Below are 18,946 nucleotides of genomic sequence, written 5' to 3'. Positions count from 1 at the left end.
TTAGGATGTATTTTTAAGTAGTTGCTTAGAGTAAATTGATGTTTTTAAACAACATGACATTCACCTGGATATATATTTAATACACGTTGCTTTGTAAGAACACCAGATCCTGATGCCTGTTGTTTCTTTAATATTTCAGATGAAAACAGAGGCTGGGCAGTTCATTTGCTTTCAGTTTCTATAATGTAGTCTTATTTAGGGCTAGAGTCTAATCATCCTTACTCGCATTAAGTAATCCCTTACTTGGTGAGTAGTCCCACTAAAGCCAATTGGCTAGATGATTTCTTAGACTATAGACCTACAAAGGGAAGTGAGAAAGCCCCTTACACCTCTCCATGGGCTATCTAGACCTTAGGTCTAGGCACAAAGGAGCAAGTGGACACTGTCCACCCATGCCAGAGTGCCTAGACATGGAATGGATGCAGACTTGACTTCATCCCTTAACATGACCGTCAGCACAGCTGAGAAAACATCACAGTTGTCATAAGTAGCTGCTCATACAGGCCAGCAGTAAAATACCAAATTCACATCCCTGGAGCGAGGGATGAACTGTGCTTCAGGAGGGAAGTCTCTGAGGGTATGTCTACACTGCAATTATAGTATGGCTGGCCCATGCCAATCGACTTGGGCTTGTGGGGCTCAGGTTAAGGGGCTGTTTAACTGAGGTGTAGACATTCGGGCTCAGGCTAGTGTCTCGGTTCTAGGATCCTGCAAGGTGGGAGGGTCCCAGAGGTCAGGCTGCAGTCTGAGCCTGAATGTCTATACCACAATTAAACAGCATCTTAGCCCTGGGGCCACAAGCCCAAGTCAGCTGGCACAGGCCAAATGTGGGGGTTTTTTATTGCAGTGTAGACATATCCTGAGGCACAATTCTTCCCATTATACAGCTTACACACCCCACCCCTTCCTCTAGGCTCTGCCTAATGGCACAATCTAGCCCAATAAAACTAATTGAAGAGAGTGGTACTACTCAACATGAATAAGGGCAGCTGTCTCTCAATGGGCTGAAGCGGTCACTCTGCAAAATATGCAAAAAACTTTCAAAGAATAAAGACTTAAGAAAAAGTGAGCACTTACACCCCTTTCCATTTTTAGAACTGTATTATATTCTGCTGTGCATTAAAATCACAGACTCCAGTAGGACAGTTGACACAAAAGTTAGCCTATGCCAGTAGAATGACCAAAATCAGCAGCCAAGATACCACTGAAGTTCTGAAATATCATTACCAAAAAGTATCTGGTCCTAAAACCTGTACTCTTGCTGAATAATCCTAAAAACACAATTATAAACCTTTATTGGTATAAAATTGTACTTTCATAAGCTCCTAAATGTTCAACTGTGTTTTGCTAATGCAGTTTAAAGATATGTGGAAATTTTTGCAGATGCCCACAGTTAGTGGATCTACCAAGGATCAGTTCAATTCAAGGATCAGCCTGGCTAATTGCTGTCCTCCCTCGGGTATGCCCATTGGTGTAATTACATATTTAACTGCAAGAGACAGGAGCATATATCCTATTGAACAGAACATCATCACATTCTCAAGTAAGATTTTATCACTCCCTTTTGCTTTGTTGATTGTGATTACATTAGTGTTGATTGACTTCTCGTGGGTCAGCTGAAAAATTATTCTTTGCTTAAGTAGAAGTCTCTTTGTACTGCAGAGTAAATAAAAATGGGGGAGACACGCACATTGCATTTCAAGACTCAAGTGGGTCGCAGTTTTTTTCTCCCTCTTTAGGGGTTTTAAATGAGTATGTGACCAAAAACAGCATCTCCCATCAAATGAAACCTGAACAAACAATCTGCAGCAGGAGGATAAAAAGGTTACATTGTGCTATCAGCAAAGCAGCTAGTATTTTAATGCATTTTCAGTCTATAGTTATTATTTGAATAAATGCTTTTAGAAGCAATGAGCAGCAGATTGCTATTTTCTTCAGTTGAGTCAAAGTAAGTTTTGGTTGAATACACAATAATAATAAAAAAAGAAACTGTAAAAACTCACTATTTTAAACCCAATTATAATTCATGTTGGAAAGTTCCCAGTAATATTTTCTGCCAAAATATTATAAAAGCAGAGTAATTTTCTCTCAGGTTCTTTAAAAAAAAGTAATGGTACTTTAAGCATGTATCCCTTTAAAAAAAAAATCTGAGAAACATATCTTTAAAAGAAACGCATTTCACAAAAATGACCAACTTTTTGTCAGAAAACACTCTGAAATCATTCCCCTAACCTGAGGGAGAATGGCTTCATGCCTATTATAAGCTAGCAAGGTTTATCAGTTATTGTTAATGTTAATAAAATAATAATGATAAATAATATGCAAATCTTATTCCATTTTGATTTTGTGAATTTGAAGGAGGCCCATTTGACATGACAGAACAGATGTAACTCAATGTGCCATGGGACCTAAAATCAAATATTTTTTTATTTTAAGTTTACATCAAAGTAGAAAACATCTTTCCTTTCCCTTCTAAACAAACAAATGAGAAATGTCTTACTTGTTCTGTCTTCTCTGGTTCTTTTCTATCCACCTGCAAAAACTGACAGTTTTCCCTTGCCAGCTTCTGAACTAGTTCAATCCGTCCAATGTCATCTCTTTCCTGGAGCTTGCATAAAACCCCTGCCTTGAGGGTTGGAGAAAGAGCAAATAAATATTTAAATCCACAATCCCAGGACATGACAGTGACACAAGTTTTAACTTTACAATAAAAACATCTGTTCTCTCATGTTCACTGTAATTCTGAGCTTTTTGCTGAACTAGAATAAAATAGTTGCTTCTTGGGAAACAGCACAAGAAGTTCTCAGGCACAGCTGATTTGCCCTATGTACTGTATCTACATTAGGCAATTGAAGGCCGGGCTAGCTAAATCAACTGCTATTGTGTGTGACTGATATACTTGTATTTTGTTTGTTCCTGTCAACCTATTTCCTGTTACATAAGAGAACCATAGCAAGAGGTTAAAAACTCATGGGAAAGTTAGCCAGGAACAGCCCTGGAAAAAAAGGATGGAGTGCAATAGAATCATTCCTAAAAATAACACAGCAGAACCTCCCGTTTCTCAAATGCTGCCACTTCTTCATGTATGTAAACTACAGCATTTAAAATAAAGTTACACAAAATTAATTCCTCCATTATAAAGGAGGTAAATATAGTGTATTAATTAATTCTTCAATTCTGTTTAAAGGAGGACAATGTGGCATACGTTACAACTAGCACTAGATTTCAATTATTTTAAACATAAAATACTACCAGTTACTCTAGCTGAGAACCATGGTGGTACCTATTTTGATGGTATTTTGTTTTGGTCTACTGCATTGGCGTGTGTTTGTAAAAATGGCAAAGCTCTCTGGGGCAGGGGGCTGTCTTTTTGTTGTGTTTGTACAGAGTATAGCACAATGGGGTACTGGTCCTTGACTGAGGCTCCTAGACACTATGATAATACAAATAATAAATAATAATGAAGGCATAGACACACTCTTCACACAGACATTTCAAACACATAGCTACCTGAGACCTCACGTGAGCCCTCACTGTAAAATATTATCTATTATCATGTACCTCTATGGTACATGTTGCTTACTGCAAAATCAGTGGCCAATCATGTTCTATCACCATCCATGACCTGATCACACACAGGGCCTCTGATTTTAATTGCGTAATTGAGACCTGGCTGGATGACACTGCAGGACCATTACTAGCCCAGATGTTTCCTGATGGCTATCAGCATGAACCTTGGGAGGTTCAGGGAGGGGATGTGCAAAGACGGGAGGTTGCAGGGAGGGAAGGAAAATGAGCTTGTGCCCTTTTTACATTGTATAAAGGCAGCCTGAAAGGGATATGCGGTGGGAAAGGAAGGGTTTAAACATAGAAAATCCACACATACCCCATCCTTTCTCACGTGTGTAAACTGAATTTATCTTAATCTCTATGGCAACTGGAGAACTAGGAAGATTATAATATCACAAGAAACAAGAGAGACTGAAAGCTGATGAACAGAGTAGAAATTTATATTCAGAATATTTAAAAATCTGATTTTTGTATGGTTTTGTTAACATCTATTTGACTCCAATGCCTAACGAACATTTAGGACAAAATGATGTCTTTGTTAAAAGATCAATCATTTAAGATGTGACAGCCCAAAGGGCTCTCCCTCCCCCCACCTCCTTTAAAAAAAAAAAAAACACTAAACACTCCTCAGGCCTTTATATACAGCATAAAGAAGCAAAAGATTTTAAATATCCTTGGAGGTCACTTTCAAATACAGGATATGCCCCACTCTAAAAATGGATTTGCGAGACTAGCACATCTTTTATGCAGTATATTTGTGGGGCTCCTGAAAGAAGGTAGTGAGACAGCTAGGCTTGCAGTGCCATCAATATGCTTATGACTCTGATCTAAATGTCTCTTTTCATCTGAGATCGATGACACACTCTCATAGCTTCAGGTGGTAGCAGAGATTAGGGCCTTGATGACAGCTATCTGTCTGAAGCTCAGTCCAGACAAGATGGACGTTACACTGTTCAGCTGGGGGAAACATCAGAAGGAAGCAGTGTAGGTAACATCTGTATCCCTACCTTACTTTTGATAATAAGGTGAACAGTCTAGGCTTCCTATTGATTTCATGGCTGTGTTTTTGATAAAGTAGAAGCAGTAGGCAAGAGTGCTTTTTTCATCTACTTTTGTCAAGACGACTTTGACTCTTCATCTTGGAAGTGATCTCACCAGCACTGTCATGCCTTTCCCATCTGCAGTTTAGAGGACGGTAATACATTACGGCTGCACCACTTGGAGATTACAGCTAACGCAATGCGTGTCTGACCCCTTACTTAGTAGTGATTCTAGCTGAGTGCATGACATCTATGCTCCATAGTTCACATTGGCTTCCAACCCAGGTACAATTAAAAATTGAACTATAAAGCCACGCAAGGTTCGAACCGGACTACCTTAAAGGCAGTCTCCTCACCCTTTTTATGTTCCATTCTAACAACTGAGATCACCAGAGTGGCCCCAAGATAAAAGTCCCAATATTTAAAATGTCTGTGGATTGAGACAGGACATTTTTAGTGAAGAACACCATATAAATGCAATGCCCCCTCAATGAGTCAATAAATGTTTTTTGACCTTCAGCATACGTTGCAAGCCTTCGGGATGTATTAAAAAAAAATTTTTTTAAAAATTGAGGGAGTAATTAGGATGGGGGGGAGGATTACTCCTTTTTCTATTAATCCCTTGTAAAGGTGGTGCTAGGCCACTGGGGGACCTTAAGCAGGAATACTGGGGGCCCTAAGCTGGAACTAACAAATACCTAAAAAAGCAAATAGCAGGCCCCCTTGAGCTGCTCAGGGCCCTAAGCAATTGTTTAGTCTCCTTATGCCTAGTGCTGGTACTAATCCCTTAACTGATATTCACACACTTTGTTAATTGTTAGTGTGGTTTCTGCTCTGTAAATATGCTTAGACGGTATGAAAAACACATCTCATAAATAAAACAGACATTAACACTCACACACATACACAGTATGCACACTTCAACATTAAAGATAACTAAAGATTTAAACTCTATCTTTATTTGGATAATTTAAATTCACAATGAGTGTGCCCAATTTTGCCCTCTGATATAGCTATGTAATTCCCACTGAAGTCAAAATTCCTGTCTGAATGGACAATTAGTCCCATGACTAGGCTGGCCAGATAGCAAGTGTGAAAAATCAGGACGGGGGTGAAGGGTAAGAGGAGCCCATATTAAAAAAAGCCCCAGATATCGGGACTGTCCCTATAAAATCGGGACATCTGGTTACCCTACCCACAATGTTCAAGTGAAAAAGAGCATCTTGGAAGAAGAAAACTTGCCAAACTTCCCACCTTTTCTCAGTGGAACAAAATAGAATAATTACCTCCTTCCTACATGTTTGAGCATAGTGAGAGTAGAACCTGATCTCGTTACCTTTGCCACAGAAGCAGTCTTTGTTCACATATGCAATTTCATAGGATTACATGGTCCAGTTCTAAATAATGGCCAGTTTATGAATTATTGTTCTTTTATTTAAAGTAGCAAGGCGAACACAATAAAATGTACTTTACTGTGGTTTCAGCAAAAAAGGAAGACAACATTAAAAATCTGCCAGGGAAGCTGAGGCATAATCAATGTTGGAAGTAGACAATATTTTCAAATTCAGCCTTAATTTGATTGGTGTAATTAATGCCGGCTATAATATAAAGAGCTAAATATTTTTTTCATAATTAAAACAGAAGGTGCAAAACCCCTATTTGTCATTGTGATTTCTCCAATTATTCTGACTTTCTATAGTACTTGGAATAATTTTTCTGCTAACTAATGTAAGAATCCATCTAGGTCAACTAATTAAATTATTCTGATAGTTTCTGAGAGCCGGTTATGAGGACGCAATAAGATTTTAATATTCTTGGTCATTTTCACTTGTCAGTATAAATTTAATTTTCAAACAATGTGTTTAATGCTGTTAAGTAAAAGAGTTAGAGGCTAGCCTTCCTATCAGCAAGTGCAATTTGCACCTGCATTTTGTACCCACAAAAAAAAACCCTCTGGGTGTAAATCTTGATACTTGCTCCTCTAACAGGTAGCTAGAGGTGCAAGTACTGAACTTTAGATCCACAATTTATTTGCGTGCAAATTGCATAGGTGAGAGTTGTACCAGACTTTGGTTTAATAAATGTCAAAAGAATTTAAGCTTTATATTAAGCTCAGTGCTTAATATAAAAATTAAAAAATTAAAGGTGTGCATTTAATTTTCAAAATAGCACAAGAGATTTCACTGTCCCTCCTTATACAAAGGGAAAATCAATTAGTCACTACTGTGGTTTGAAAAGCAAAGATGTTGACTCTACAAAATATTTTTCTGAAATGTACTCTGGAAAATATTCCCTTTTGAAAGACAAGAACACTGAAACTAATAAGCTAGAAATGAGATGAAGGTGAAATAGGAGATTTCTAGGCAGATAGGAAGGCATATTATTTTCATCACACTCAATTTTAAAAGTCACAGGGTATGATCCTCCTCACTCTTACATCAGTGCAGTGTAACTCCATAGACTTCACTGGAGTTACTCCTGATATACACCACCATGGGAGCAGAATCAGCCCCCCCCCCAATTACTTCAGAATTTTGCATTGCAATCACTGACTCTTTATATCTCTCCTACAAACAATGCCATTATTACAGTTTTCAACTTTGTCAACCTGCAGACTAAGGAGCCCATGCCCAACTCCAGCAAACATTTCTGCATATGTGAGTGATATGCAAAATGTGTGTAGACCCACTGAACTAAAAGGGACTACAAGTGCTTAAATCTAAAATACAAGCATAAGTGCCTAAATTAGAGTAATGACAATGTCTGCTCTTCAAAGACTATCCCCAAACTCTATTACCACACTTATTGGACACCAGTCATTTATTTGTTTAATTGTAAACATGCTTTGCAATGTTTGTCAAACTTGGAAGTAGGTTTGCACTCAAGTTTAAACTGGGTGAATTGAATAATTGGATATACTGCCACTAAATTGTTATTGTTTTTTATAATCTCTCCATGTAATCTTATTAGTTTGCTGTTTATTAGCTCTTAGCATGCATAATGACCTTTTTGTTTTCAAAATCTTTGTTAAAAACTTGAATGAACATTCATATAAATTAATTCTGATAACCAAGCAGAATCAGACAGAAATACACACAGACGCTGAAGTTTTGGTGCCAGAATTTCACCCTGGGTCTTTTCCCTTGCTCTCTAATATACTCTTTAGCTTTAAGGCGCTCAACCTCTTCCTCTCACAGATTTGAATTAAGAGTAAAAGAACAGAGTAACAGACATTCATGCTATGGAATTCCATGGTGTAGTGGAGATATTGGAACACTGAACATTTTTGAAGAATTTAAAATTTCCTTTAAAAAATAATGCTTAGCCTGTCTACTTTTATTGTTTGGCTCTCATATACTATTGTGATGGCCACTCTAGAAATGCCATCTATAATAGACAGACAAATGGATTTCAGATTGTGAACTAGTGCTGAAAGGTCTTCTAAGATATGTCTACACTGCATGAAAAAAACATGGCACCAAGTCTCAGAGCGCATATCCAATTGACTTGTGCTCCCAGGGTTCTGGCTGCTGATCTAAAAATTGCAGGGTAAATTATCCTACTTGGGCTGTACTAGGCACTGAGACCCTCCCTCCCAGAAAGGTTTCAAGAGCCTGGACTCCAGACCTAATGAGAATGTCCACATTGCTTTTTAGCCCTGCAGCCCAAGGCCCACGAGGCCAAGTCAATTGATCCCGGCTCGGAAACTTGGTGCTGCAAGCTTGTCTTTGCTGTGTACTCACACTTGAGTCTGAGCTTTTTGGCCTTTTAGTAGGGGTTTGGCAGTCAGGGTAAGAGAGGAGATCTAATAAAACTGCAAGATATGGGTGCGGAGGAGGAGGAGAAAGGATGGTAATTTGGGGAAATTGGATGATATTAAAGAGAAGTAGAAGATCTGGGTATAAAAGCAGATCTCTATGATCCCTAACACCCCTTAAGCTTAGGGCTGGAAGAGGATTAAAAAAAAGAGACAGACAAAGACAAGGCTGAGAGAAAAAAGTCAATGTAGATCTTAATAATTTAGCCATGTTTACATATAGTATTTTGAGTGTTCGAGGGTTTAAAACCTCAAAGATAGGTCAAATAAAAAGGTCTTCAGAATCCACATCTACTTACAGTTATTAAAATTCCATCAGGATGCCACATGCACATACCACTTAAAAACAAATCCAATTTGAAAATAAAATGAGGGATACAGGGTATTTTTTATGCAGCAAGTCAGAACTGAGATGCTATCTAAGAACATCTTTCCAACTTCAAGATCACAAGTTTTACTCCCAATGTGATCAGTCTAGTGTAAATAACTATGGGAGACAAAATCTAGCATAGTTTCAGTCTCATACAGGTTATCTACTTAGAACATAGGGGAAAGTCTATGTTCCAGTGCTAAAGGCCCCAAAAAAGTGGGGCTGAAAAAACCCTCAAATATATTACTCTTATATATTTACCTGTGCATCAGAAGCATATTTGAAGTCTTCTGGCCCTTTTGCTTCCTGGTTGCTGTTTTCTTCATTTTGATAAACTGCTAAAACAAAAAAGGAGAGTACTGAAATCAGGCAGGTTTAAATCACAGTAGCATGATCCAGGTTAGAAGGAACAGGAAAAGTCAGGAGAGCAGGGTTGTAATCCTAGCTTTCTCATTAACTCAGAGAGATCTTAGACAAATCACTCGGTGTCTTACTTTTTCCAGCCTGTAAAATTTACATGAAAAGTACTAATTATTCATACTAATAAATAATAAATATTAATAAGTTGTTTTTGACAAAACGGTGGGTTTTAAGGAAATAAGAATCTTTTCTAGAAATGTTTCAGAGTAGCAGCCGTGTTAGTCTGTATCCGCAAAAAATACAGGAGTACTTGTGGCACCTTAGAGACTAACAAATTTATTAGAGCATAAGCTTTCGCAGGCTACAGCTCACTTCATCGGATGCATTGAATGGAACATATAGTAAGAAGATATATATATATATATATATATATATATATATATATATATATATATATATACATACACAAACAGATTGACAGAGCCAGAAGAGTACCCAGAAGTCACCTACTACAGGACAGGCCCAACAAAGAAAATAACAGAACACCACTAGCCGTCACCTTCAGCCCCCAACTAAAACCTCTCCAGCGCATCATCAAAGATCTACAACTTATCCTGAAAAACACTCCCTCACTCTCACAGTTCTTGGGAGACAGACCAGTCCTCGCTTACAGACAGCCCCCGAACCTGAAGCAAATACTCTCCAGCAACCACACAACAAAACACTAACCTAGGAATCTATCCTTGCAACAAAGCCCGATGCCAACTCTGTCCACATATTTATTCAAGTGACACCATCACAGGACCTAATCACATTAGCCACGCCATCAGGGGCTTGTTCACCTGCACATCGACCAATGTGATATATGCCATCATGTGCCAGCAATGCTCCTCTGCCACGTACATTGGCCAAACTGGACAGTCTCTATGCAAAACAAGAAATGGACACAAATCTGACATCAGGAATCATAACATTCAAAAACCGGTAGGAGAACACTTCAACCTCTCTGGCCACTCAGTAAAAGATTTAAGGGTGGCAATTCTGCGACAGAAAAGCTTCAAAAACAGACTCCAATGAGAAACTGCTGAGCTTGAATTAATATGCAAAGTAGATACCATTAACTTGGGTTTGAATAGAGACTGGGAGTGGCTGGGTCATTACACATATTGAATCTATTTCCCCATGTTAAGGATCCTCACACCTTCTTGTCAACTGTCTAAATAGGCCATCTTGATTATCACTACAAAAGTTTTTTTTTCCTCCTGCTGATAATAGCTCATCTTAATTAATTAGCCTCTTACAGTTTGTATGGCAAATTCCACCTTCTTCTTACTATATGTTCCATTCAATGCATCCGATGAAGTGGGCTGTAGCCCACGAAAGCTTATGCTCAAATAAATTTGTTAGTCTCTAACGTGCCACAAGTACTCCTGTTTTTTTTCTAGAAATAAAACTTAAGGCTTGGTGATTCATAAAGAACAACATTAAAAAGTTAATGCCTTTGCTTTCATTAGATTGATGATGGTCAATTTTGACAAAATGAAGTAAGCAGACATATCCCTCATCTCACCTTTTGGAAAGTTCTATGTAAACAAAATGATCTCAATCTTCTAATACCAAAGAACACCACTTTCCATCAAAATCATCACAGAAATAATGGTTGCAGAGATAAGCATTTTGAAGGTTATATTCCACTAGTTTTAGCTTAATTAACACTGTTAAACACCAGTAAATTGTGCCAGAAGAAAGCTGCAAGCCAATATTTTTGATTTAAGCAAAAACAAATTTACTAGGTTGAATGCAGTTCCTGGCCAATGGGAGCTGCGGAGTCAGCGCTCGGGCCGGGGCAGCACGCACAGCCGCTTGCCACACCTCCACCTAGGAGCAGCCAGGACAAGTCACTGCTTGTAGGGAGCCGCCTGAAGTGAGCACCCCCCCGGATTCGGCACCTCAAGCTCCCTCCCACACCCAAACTCCCTCCCTCTTAGTTAACCAGCATTTTTCACTTACCAGCATCCCCCATTCCCTCAACATGCTGGATAAAACAGCTTTTACTGTATTTAACTCAAGGATATGCCTATACTTAAACTGCTACCACAGCACAGCTGCAGCTTCACCACTGTAGAGTGTCAGACACTCACTACAACAATGGGAGAGAGGTTCTCCTATGCCGCTGTAGTTAATCCACCTCCCCAAGAGGCAGTAGCTAGATCGATGGAAGAATTTTTCCATTGACCTAGCACTGTCTACACTGGCGGTTAGGTCTGCTTAGCTACATCACGCAGGGATGAGGATTTTTCATACCCATGGGTGACGTAGCTGGGCTGACCTAACTTTTTAGTGTAGACTTGGCCTTTAGGCCTGTCTTTACGTGGAGTTATTCAGACCTTTGCTCCTAATGTAGACCTTTACTAGTAATGGAATACATCCGGTATATACCATACTTGCAAAGCACACCTAGCGTGCATGCAGCTTATATGGACAAAACTGTACTTTGTACCAGAAACATACGCCCACTCCCCCATGAGCAAACCAAGCTATACTAGTAAAAGCACAGTTTTGTTGGTATAACTGCATCTAAACTATGGAATTCTGACAGCCATAGCTACAAATCACACCTCTTCACATCTCTGAGCCACATAGCTATGCTGGCAAAAGTCTGTAGTGTAGATGTGGGCTCAGGAATAGCTATTCCAGAATAATTTTTCTGGAATAATTCCATTTTCTTATTCTGAAATAAGAAAGCCTACACATGGAGTTACTCAGGACTAGCTGTTCTGCTTTAAAGTCATGCCCTACCTGGTTTTGGAATAACTTCCTGTGTAAACAAGCCCTAAGTATGTGCAGCACCTCAGCCCTTTAATTACAAGCTGAAAAAGCTCACAATCTAAATCCAATCCATTGGCCTCAATGATTGCTTACTGTAGGAAGTATACAGAATGAAATCTGTAAGTCTCTTCTTGGGGGCAGGGAGGGCAGGGGTCAAACAGCCCTCAGAAGAGGATAAAGATTTCAGCAAAAACAGTTTGGGTTATTTTACTGCACAAAGATACTCCTTGTATCCTCTCTCCCTGCACACCCACAGAAGGACCTGCCACAATTTGTCCCTAAATCATTTATCTTGACCATGTATCTGGGGATGTCTTCCAAATAAGCAGACAGGTCAACACATTTTTTTCAATGACGCTTACAAACACCTCAACATCAAAGTGTATAATTGGAGGGTTTAATCAACCCTTAACTACTGCTTCATGATTTGTTCATGAAAAGGTTACTTCATATTCCACCTATAAACATTTTAAAAACCAAGATCAGTCTCTTAGAAATATCACGGTATAACTCAGAAAATTTTGTGTATACAAATTAGTTCTCACACACACAGGAAAGAAGTTCACACAGACACACAGTGCTTCCGTGCTGATACAAGAACATCCCCTTGAACTCAAACACATAAAACAAATCTATGGCTGTATAATGGTATAGGCTGGTACCCTAATGGGCTTTTGTGTATGTCGCTGAATTTCAGTCATAAAATGAAAAAAAGTAGGCAATAATTTCCCCCTTTCATTAACTTTATGTAAAAATAAATAAATAAAAAGCTTTGACATTGAAAATTTAGCTGCAGCAAAAGTGACCAGAGGGTAAGGGTGGGATGGGAAAATACTTCCCAAGCAAATGTTGATTCTAGGACAGTTCCTGAAGTGTGACATGTACATAAAAATCTGCAAATTTGGGAACCGGGCCAAGCACTTCCTTCTATGCCAGTATAAACTGTGCTTCTCTCTTCACAATACACGTAGTCCAGACCAGAGGAAAAGCTCTCTTATAAAACAGTAATAAGAATGAAGGACAACACGGTTTATTACATCCATACATATCTGATTGCTACAAACAATATCAAAGGTTTGCAACTAGAGGCAGAAAAACCCGCAAACGAATGTACAGTAACCAATCCCTTTCTACCTACAGCTTTTCCCTTCTTTTAACCTACAGGAAAGGTCACTGTGAATGAAAAAGTGAAGATGTTAAATGACCATTAGCTTGCTAAAGTGCAGTTCAAAAGTAGCTATTTGCAAATGAGTTTAAGGAGTTCAGAATGTTGACTTTAATGGTCACTTAAAGATCACCAGACCATGGCTTGATTTAATTTCCTTGCTCCCCTGTGGACTACAGTAGGGACCTTTCTAATAGTGGGAGTAGAGAATTCTAGGAGAAACAGTGGGTATTTATATGCAAAGGGGATCATCATTCTTGCTAAGTAAGGTTTACTTAATTTCTTTTGGTTATTTTAGAAAGAAATAACTTACTTTAACCTTAATGGAATATGCACTTAGATGCACAGTAATCATGTATCATTCATATGGCTGAAATTAAGGTTGGGTCAGCACTTGCATTTTAAATCCCTGTCTTCCAAGGGTCTACCAATCATTCAGAGAAGTCAGTTCTAGGTTGACACTTGACACATAAATTATCAGCCCAGAAAGGATTTTCTAGTTTGTTTTTTATTTTTTTCAATTAATTGTTTGATTTTTAGCCAGAGGCATTAGGAAAAGTAATAGTTTGCTATTTTTTGTTTCTACAGACTTCAAAACACAATTGCTGTAACATGTATTGTCGGTTAGAGGTGAGCCAAAGTAAGAATCATCTCTTAGTCAGGGGATCCAGAATGGGGGCAGGGGCAGAGGGCCATGGCCACATCACTTTTAAAAATGGGAGAGTTATGTCCTCCCACTTTTTATGGGCTGTAACGGCGAGCAATGGGGGGGGGGAGGGAGCGGAGAGGAGAGGGCGGGGTCTTGGGAAGAGGTGGGGCAGCGCAAGGGTGGGGAGAAGGGGTCACATAAGGGCAGGGCCATGGTTCGGGCACCAGTGGGGCCCCACACACACTTTTTAGGAAGCTTCTGCCACTCCTGATATCAGTCAACGTGTCTCATCTGTCCCCACACTCAGTTTTCTCCCCCGAGACATACAAACATTGGCAGTTTAGATCTACTTGAAGTGGCATTTACACTGCCCTTAATTTTTCAAAACATTGTATGCAGTGTTGTTGTAGATGTGTCTGACCCAGGATATTGGAGAGAGACAAGATGAGTGAACTAATATCTTTTATTGTACCAACTTCTGTTGTCTCTCTCACCAACGGAAGTTTGTCCAATAAAAGATCTTACTTCACCCATCTTGTCTCCTTAATTTTTCAAAAGCAAAAAACTCTGGCCAATAAGGTTTGCAAAGCTAAGACTACCCCGAATTTTTTTTTCAACCATGCCTGTCCCTGTATTCCAACAAAGATATTCCCTAAGAGAGAATAAGGCATCCTGTGTGCCAACACCACCATTAGTGCTCCCTACTTTCTGTTGTTCCTGCTGTTTCACTTTGGTTAAAAGTTTGATACATTGGACCATTATAAGAATCTCAGTTGTGAATGGCTGGCAGCGGAGGATCAAATTTTCAGCTGACAACAAACCAGATTTTTCCAGACTTCCAAGTTCTGTGCATGCAAAAATCTGCTTTTTACAAGCACAAACTGTTAGATATCTAACTATCTGATCTGTGCATTCCAATGACTGTAGGCATGCACAAATGTGGGTTCGCAAAAAGAAAAGGAGTACTTGTGGCACCTTAGAGACTAACCAATTTATTTGAGCATAAGCTTTCGTGAGCTACAGCTCACTTCATCGGATGCATCCGATGAAGTGAGCTGTAGCTCACGAAAGCTTATGCTCAAATAAATTGGTTAGTCTCTAAGGTGCCACAAGTACTCCTTTTCTTTTTGCGAATACAGACTAACACGGCTGTTACTCTGAAATGTGGGTTCGTTACACATTGATGGTGGAGCACAAAAAATTGCAGCCACAATTTCAGAGGACACACTTAAAAATTTGGACCTGAAAGCAAATGGGTTACTCCATAAGAAGCATGACTTAGTATCTTCTGTCCTTCCAAAATTGTCAGCAAGAGCTGCTGGGTACTCACTGTGATGGTACCCAGGACAGTGAGTCACCTTATTACCTCCCACAACAACTTCCAGCTTGAGAGAGATTTGCTTGTGCTTAACTGGGTGTCAGCTCCCTAACACCATCAGCCTGTGAGCCACCCAAGCACTTTCCTCTGACCTATGCCAGGCCTTACCTTACCATGCAGATTAACAATAGGTGCACTCCAGTCCTTGAGTCTCTTTGAAGTATTCCCCTGTAGGATCTAGCTCCTTATCCACTGAAGATATGAGGTCTGTTGCCCCAACGGAACAGCATACAAACCACCTTGTATGAGCTCATAGAATATTAGGGTGGGAAGAGACCTCAGGAGGTCATCTAGTCCAACCCCCTGCTCAAAGCAGGACCAACACCAACTAAATCATCCCAGCCAGGGCTATATCAAGCCGGGCCTTAAAAACCTCTAAGGATGGAGATTTGACCACACCCCTAGGTAACCCATTCCAGTGCTTCACTACCCTCCTAGAGAAATAGTGTTTCCCAATATCCCCAGTGTTAACTCTGGATCAGCCCCTAGCTCAATACCATGGCACTGAGATATATTTATACTGAAAACAACAATAAGTTTATTATCAAAGATTCAAGAAATAGTGAGTAAGGATAATGGAAACAAAGGGTTACATACAAAACAAAACCATAACATGCTTTCTAGGGAGATTAAACTATTATGCTAACCTCCTGTGTATTGAAGTTTCTCTCACCCAAAGCTTTTTGCAGCATTTTCAACGAAGGCTGGTGATCCCATTTTCATGAAAGTAATTGCACTACTCATTTACTTCACAGGCTCAAGATACAGGGGTGTCTTCCCTTGCCTCCTTCTTATATCCCCCAAAGTTCGTTGACCATACCTGGAGTCAGGATAATCTCCAGTGGTTTATTCTCTGGTATGCTGCCTCCCTGTTGATTTCACATCCCAGTGTTAACTTCATATGTAAATTTCTCTCCATTGTGTTGGCTTAAAATTCTTAATTTACATGTCAACAGAGACAGGCGAAAAAAATTCTTTTATATGACAGAAAACCTGTTTGTCATCTCTGTCTTGATACAGACTTTAGCGCATATTTTCAGTATGCATACATAAACATAACTTCTTACATAGTATCTGTACATACATTTCACAATGATGTTAATGACCATTGTGATCCTGGCTTTCATTTAAGACCTGACATGACATTCTCTGATGAATCAGAATGTACATACTACAACCAGGATATTCTTGTAAACCCACTGGTATTGAGGGTTTCATGGGTCATGCTAACATCTTAATGGATAGTGTTCACATAGATGGCTGCCCTTACAGTAAGGGCATAAAAATGTAAGTTAGGTGTTTTAGTGCTTTTAAAACTGAAATTAATATGGACTACAACTTTGGAGGAAAATAAATTTTAAAATGTCAGAGCTGCCCCTTTTAAAAAGTAGATATGACTCATGCAGAACAGTGTTTTTTATTAATAATATGCATGTGAATTTTTAACATCAAACATTTGTGCACATGACATAGCAACTCCGAGTTACCATTTGGTCAATAATTTATATTTTAAACACATCCATTAGTACATATTATCACAGCTTCTCAGCACTCCAGACTATCTGGTTTCCAGACTGTTATTTCGTTGTTGAGAGAAAAACGGCTTTAAGCCACCTGTTGTTTCCCTTGATCCTGGAGCCAATTCGCACAAGGCTAGACCCATAGCATGAGCTGGAACAGCCTTGAGATTGCTATAATTTAAACTAGCCATACACAGCTAGAGATTACTGGGGCACAGACATACCCTGGACACATTCTCCTCTTCCCACGACACAGTCTGCACCAGCAGCCAAGAAGGTGCACAGTCTAGGAGCTGCTACACCAGTTGAGGAAAGCTCCAATGGGAGGGGAATCCTCTAATGGTAGGATGAACTGGAATTAGGGTTGCTTGTATTACCAAAACAGTGCAAAAGTAGACAAGACACGCTGGAAGATTTAAGCAACTGAGAAAGGGTTGGATGATTTGCACAATTCCAGATGTTAAGTAGAATTAGGGGTATTTAATTTTAAAATACACAGACAATACAAAAGGATGGAAGGATGGATAGACAAGCACAGAATAAAAATATATACAGTTTCATTTTTAATATTCAGTTTTATTTAAACAATGGCAACTCTTTACTGGGCATAATCATCTTTCCATGTACAGAGTGGAAAGAACCGTGGAAATCTGCAAGTGTGGAGCAATCCATGGAACCCATAGCATTCAGCTCTTCCCAGGGGTTTTGCTGTATTGTGCTGCAACCCAGCTAGCTTTCTTTTTTAATAAAAAGTTTCTAACTGCAACCAGTTCCCTTCTGGATTGCAAAGATAACCTTCACAACACAAACCAATGCAATATCGTCATACTAATTCAGTAGCCAGCCAGCCTGGAACAATAACACCAGAAGAGGTGTGAATTTCCTCCATTTGGCTTAGTAGGGTATTAAGTTTGATGGCTAATTATTTAAATGTTTACACATAACTGCCATCACCGTTACTATGCAGCTCAGAATATTTGGCATTTTTCTTAAATCCTCAGCTCCCACAGACAAACAATGATGGGGATATCTCATCTTTCATTATAAAAAAGAAGAAAAATTTCTAGCCCTCATGTTTGCAGAGAAAAGCTTGAAAATGTAACGTAAGTGCACTCTAGAGGCTCAAAAATCAAAACCCACATTTATTTTTAGAAATCTCATGATTTTTAAGACAATTTCATGATTTTGGGGGGCCTGACTCATGATTATGAAGTTTGAGATTGCGATATTGCTTGTTAATCTTTGGGTATGCTGCAAGGCCCATCTATTTACCCCAGGCATTTGTGGAGGGCACAACTGAGCTCTAGAGTGGCTTGGTTGCTATGACAACTGTGAATGATCTGACTATATTATAATGGCTGCTGATGAATATTAATATTCCAGATGGGGATAATGAGCAGTCCATATTGACATTATTGTGGGAATTAAAGGCCAGATCCTCCAGTCTAGGTGAGCCATGCTTGGTGACAGACTAGGGCTGAGGGAGAGAAAATGGGGGGAGGAGAAGGAGCAAAGGTGGATTTAACCTTTTTCAGCCCTCAGATCTTGGGACTGATCTTAGCCAGTCCAAGCTCCCTCCTGCTTGTATCTTCCCAGCTGTACATATAGATATGAAGGGGAAAAAAATGGCTGAACACCATGAAAACCCAAGAAGCTGTAATACAAGATACTGTCATAATCCCAGAGGGAAAAAACCTCTTGAAAACAGAATTTGGCCACTTCTTCATTCACAGTAAATCTGTGATCTTTTCCCAGGAATTATTGGAAAACTCGTGGTTAACATGGTTCTTTTCAGAAACAATATTGAAATTGCCTTTAAGCCTCTTCACTCTTCCCTGCTATTTATGCATGTACATATGCAAATTACTGTAGTCAATTTCCGTCCACCAAGAACCAGACATAGCTCTGAAACAGTTGGCAGGCCCTTGGGAAAGTGCTGCCCAGACAGCTGTGCAATCAGCTGAGTAAATCAGCTAATTAAAAAAAAAACCAAAGAGATACATAAAAATTATTAAAGAAAGAAAGAATCCTGCTTAGAGCATCATTTGATAACTTTGTATCTAGGAATGCTCAGCAGGCACCAGATAGGATAGATGTGTTTGTAAACTGTGGATTGAACTGCTGCACTGATAACAATGATGTTAGTTCCTCCCAAACAGCATTCTAAGATGCTCTTAATATTTATGGTTTGTAATTTAAATCAATTTAACCATAAATTACTCCAGCCTTTTGTTTGTTTTAAAATGAC

General features: G+C 39.2%; 1 protein-coding gene across 3 annotated transcripts in view; it reads right to left on the bottom strand.

Annotated features, from left to right (window-relative positions):
- The window catches only part of RAPGEF5 (Rap guanine nucleotide exchange factor 5), a 223,964-nt gene that overhangs the window by 121,061 nt on the left and 83,957 nt on the right, over positions 1-18,946 (bottom strand). For 2 of the 3 annotated variants that reach the window (XM_074945792.1, XM_074945793.1), the window contains exons 8-9: positions 9,059-9,135; positions 2,501-2,626 (exon numbers count right to left, since the gene is read on the bottom strand). In XM_074945792.1, coding sequence (XP_074801893.1) covers positions 2,501-2,626; positions 9,059-9,135 — 203 coding nt within the window. The remainder of the gene's footprint in view (positions 1-2,500; positions 2,627-9,058; positions 9,136-18,946) is intronic. The other variant, XM_074945794.1, reaches the window with a different exon arrangement.

Source organism: Natator depressus, chromosome 2 (genome assembly GCF_965152275.1).
Source record: "Natator depressus isolate rNatDep1 chromosome 2, rNatDep2.hap1, whole genome shotgun sequence".
In the NCBI taxonomy this organism is placed as follows: domain Eukaryota; kingdom Metazoa; phylum Chordata; order Testudines; family Cheloniidae; genus Natator; species Natator depressus.
The sequence above is the reverse complement of the archived record's forward strand: the minus strand, read 5'-3'. Positions and strand labels throughout refer to the sequence as shown.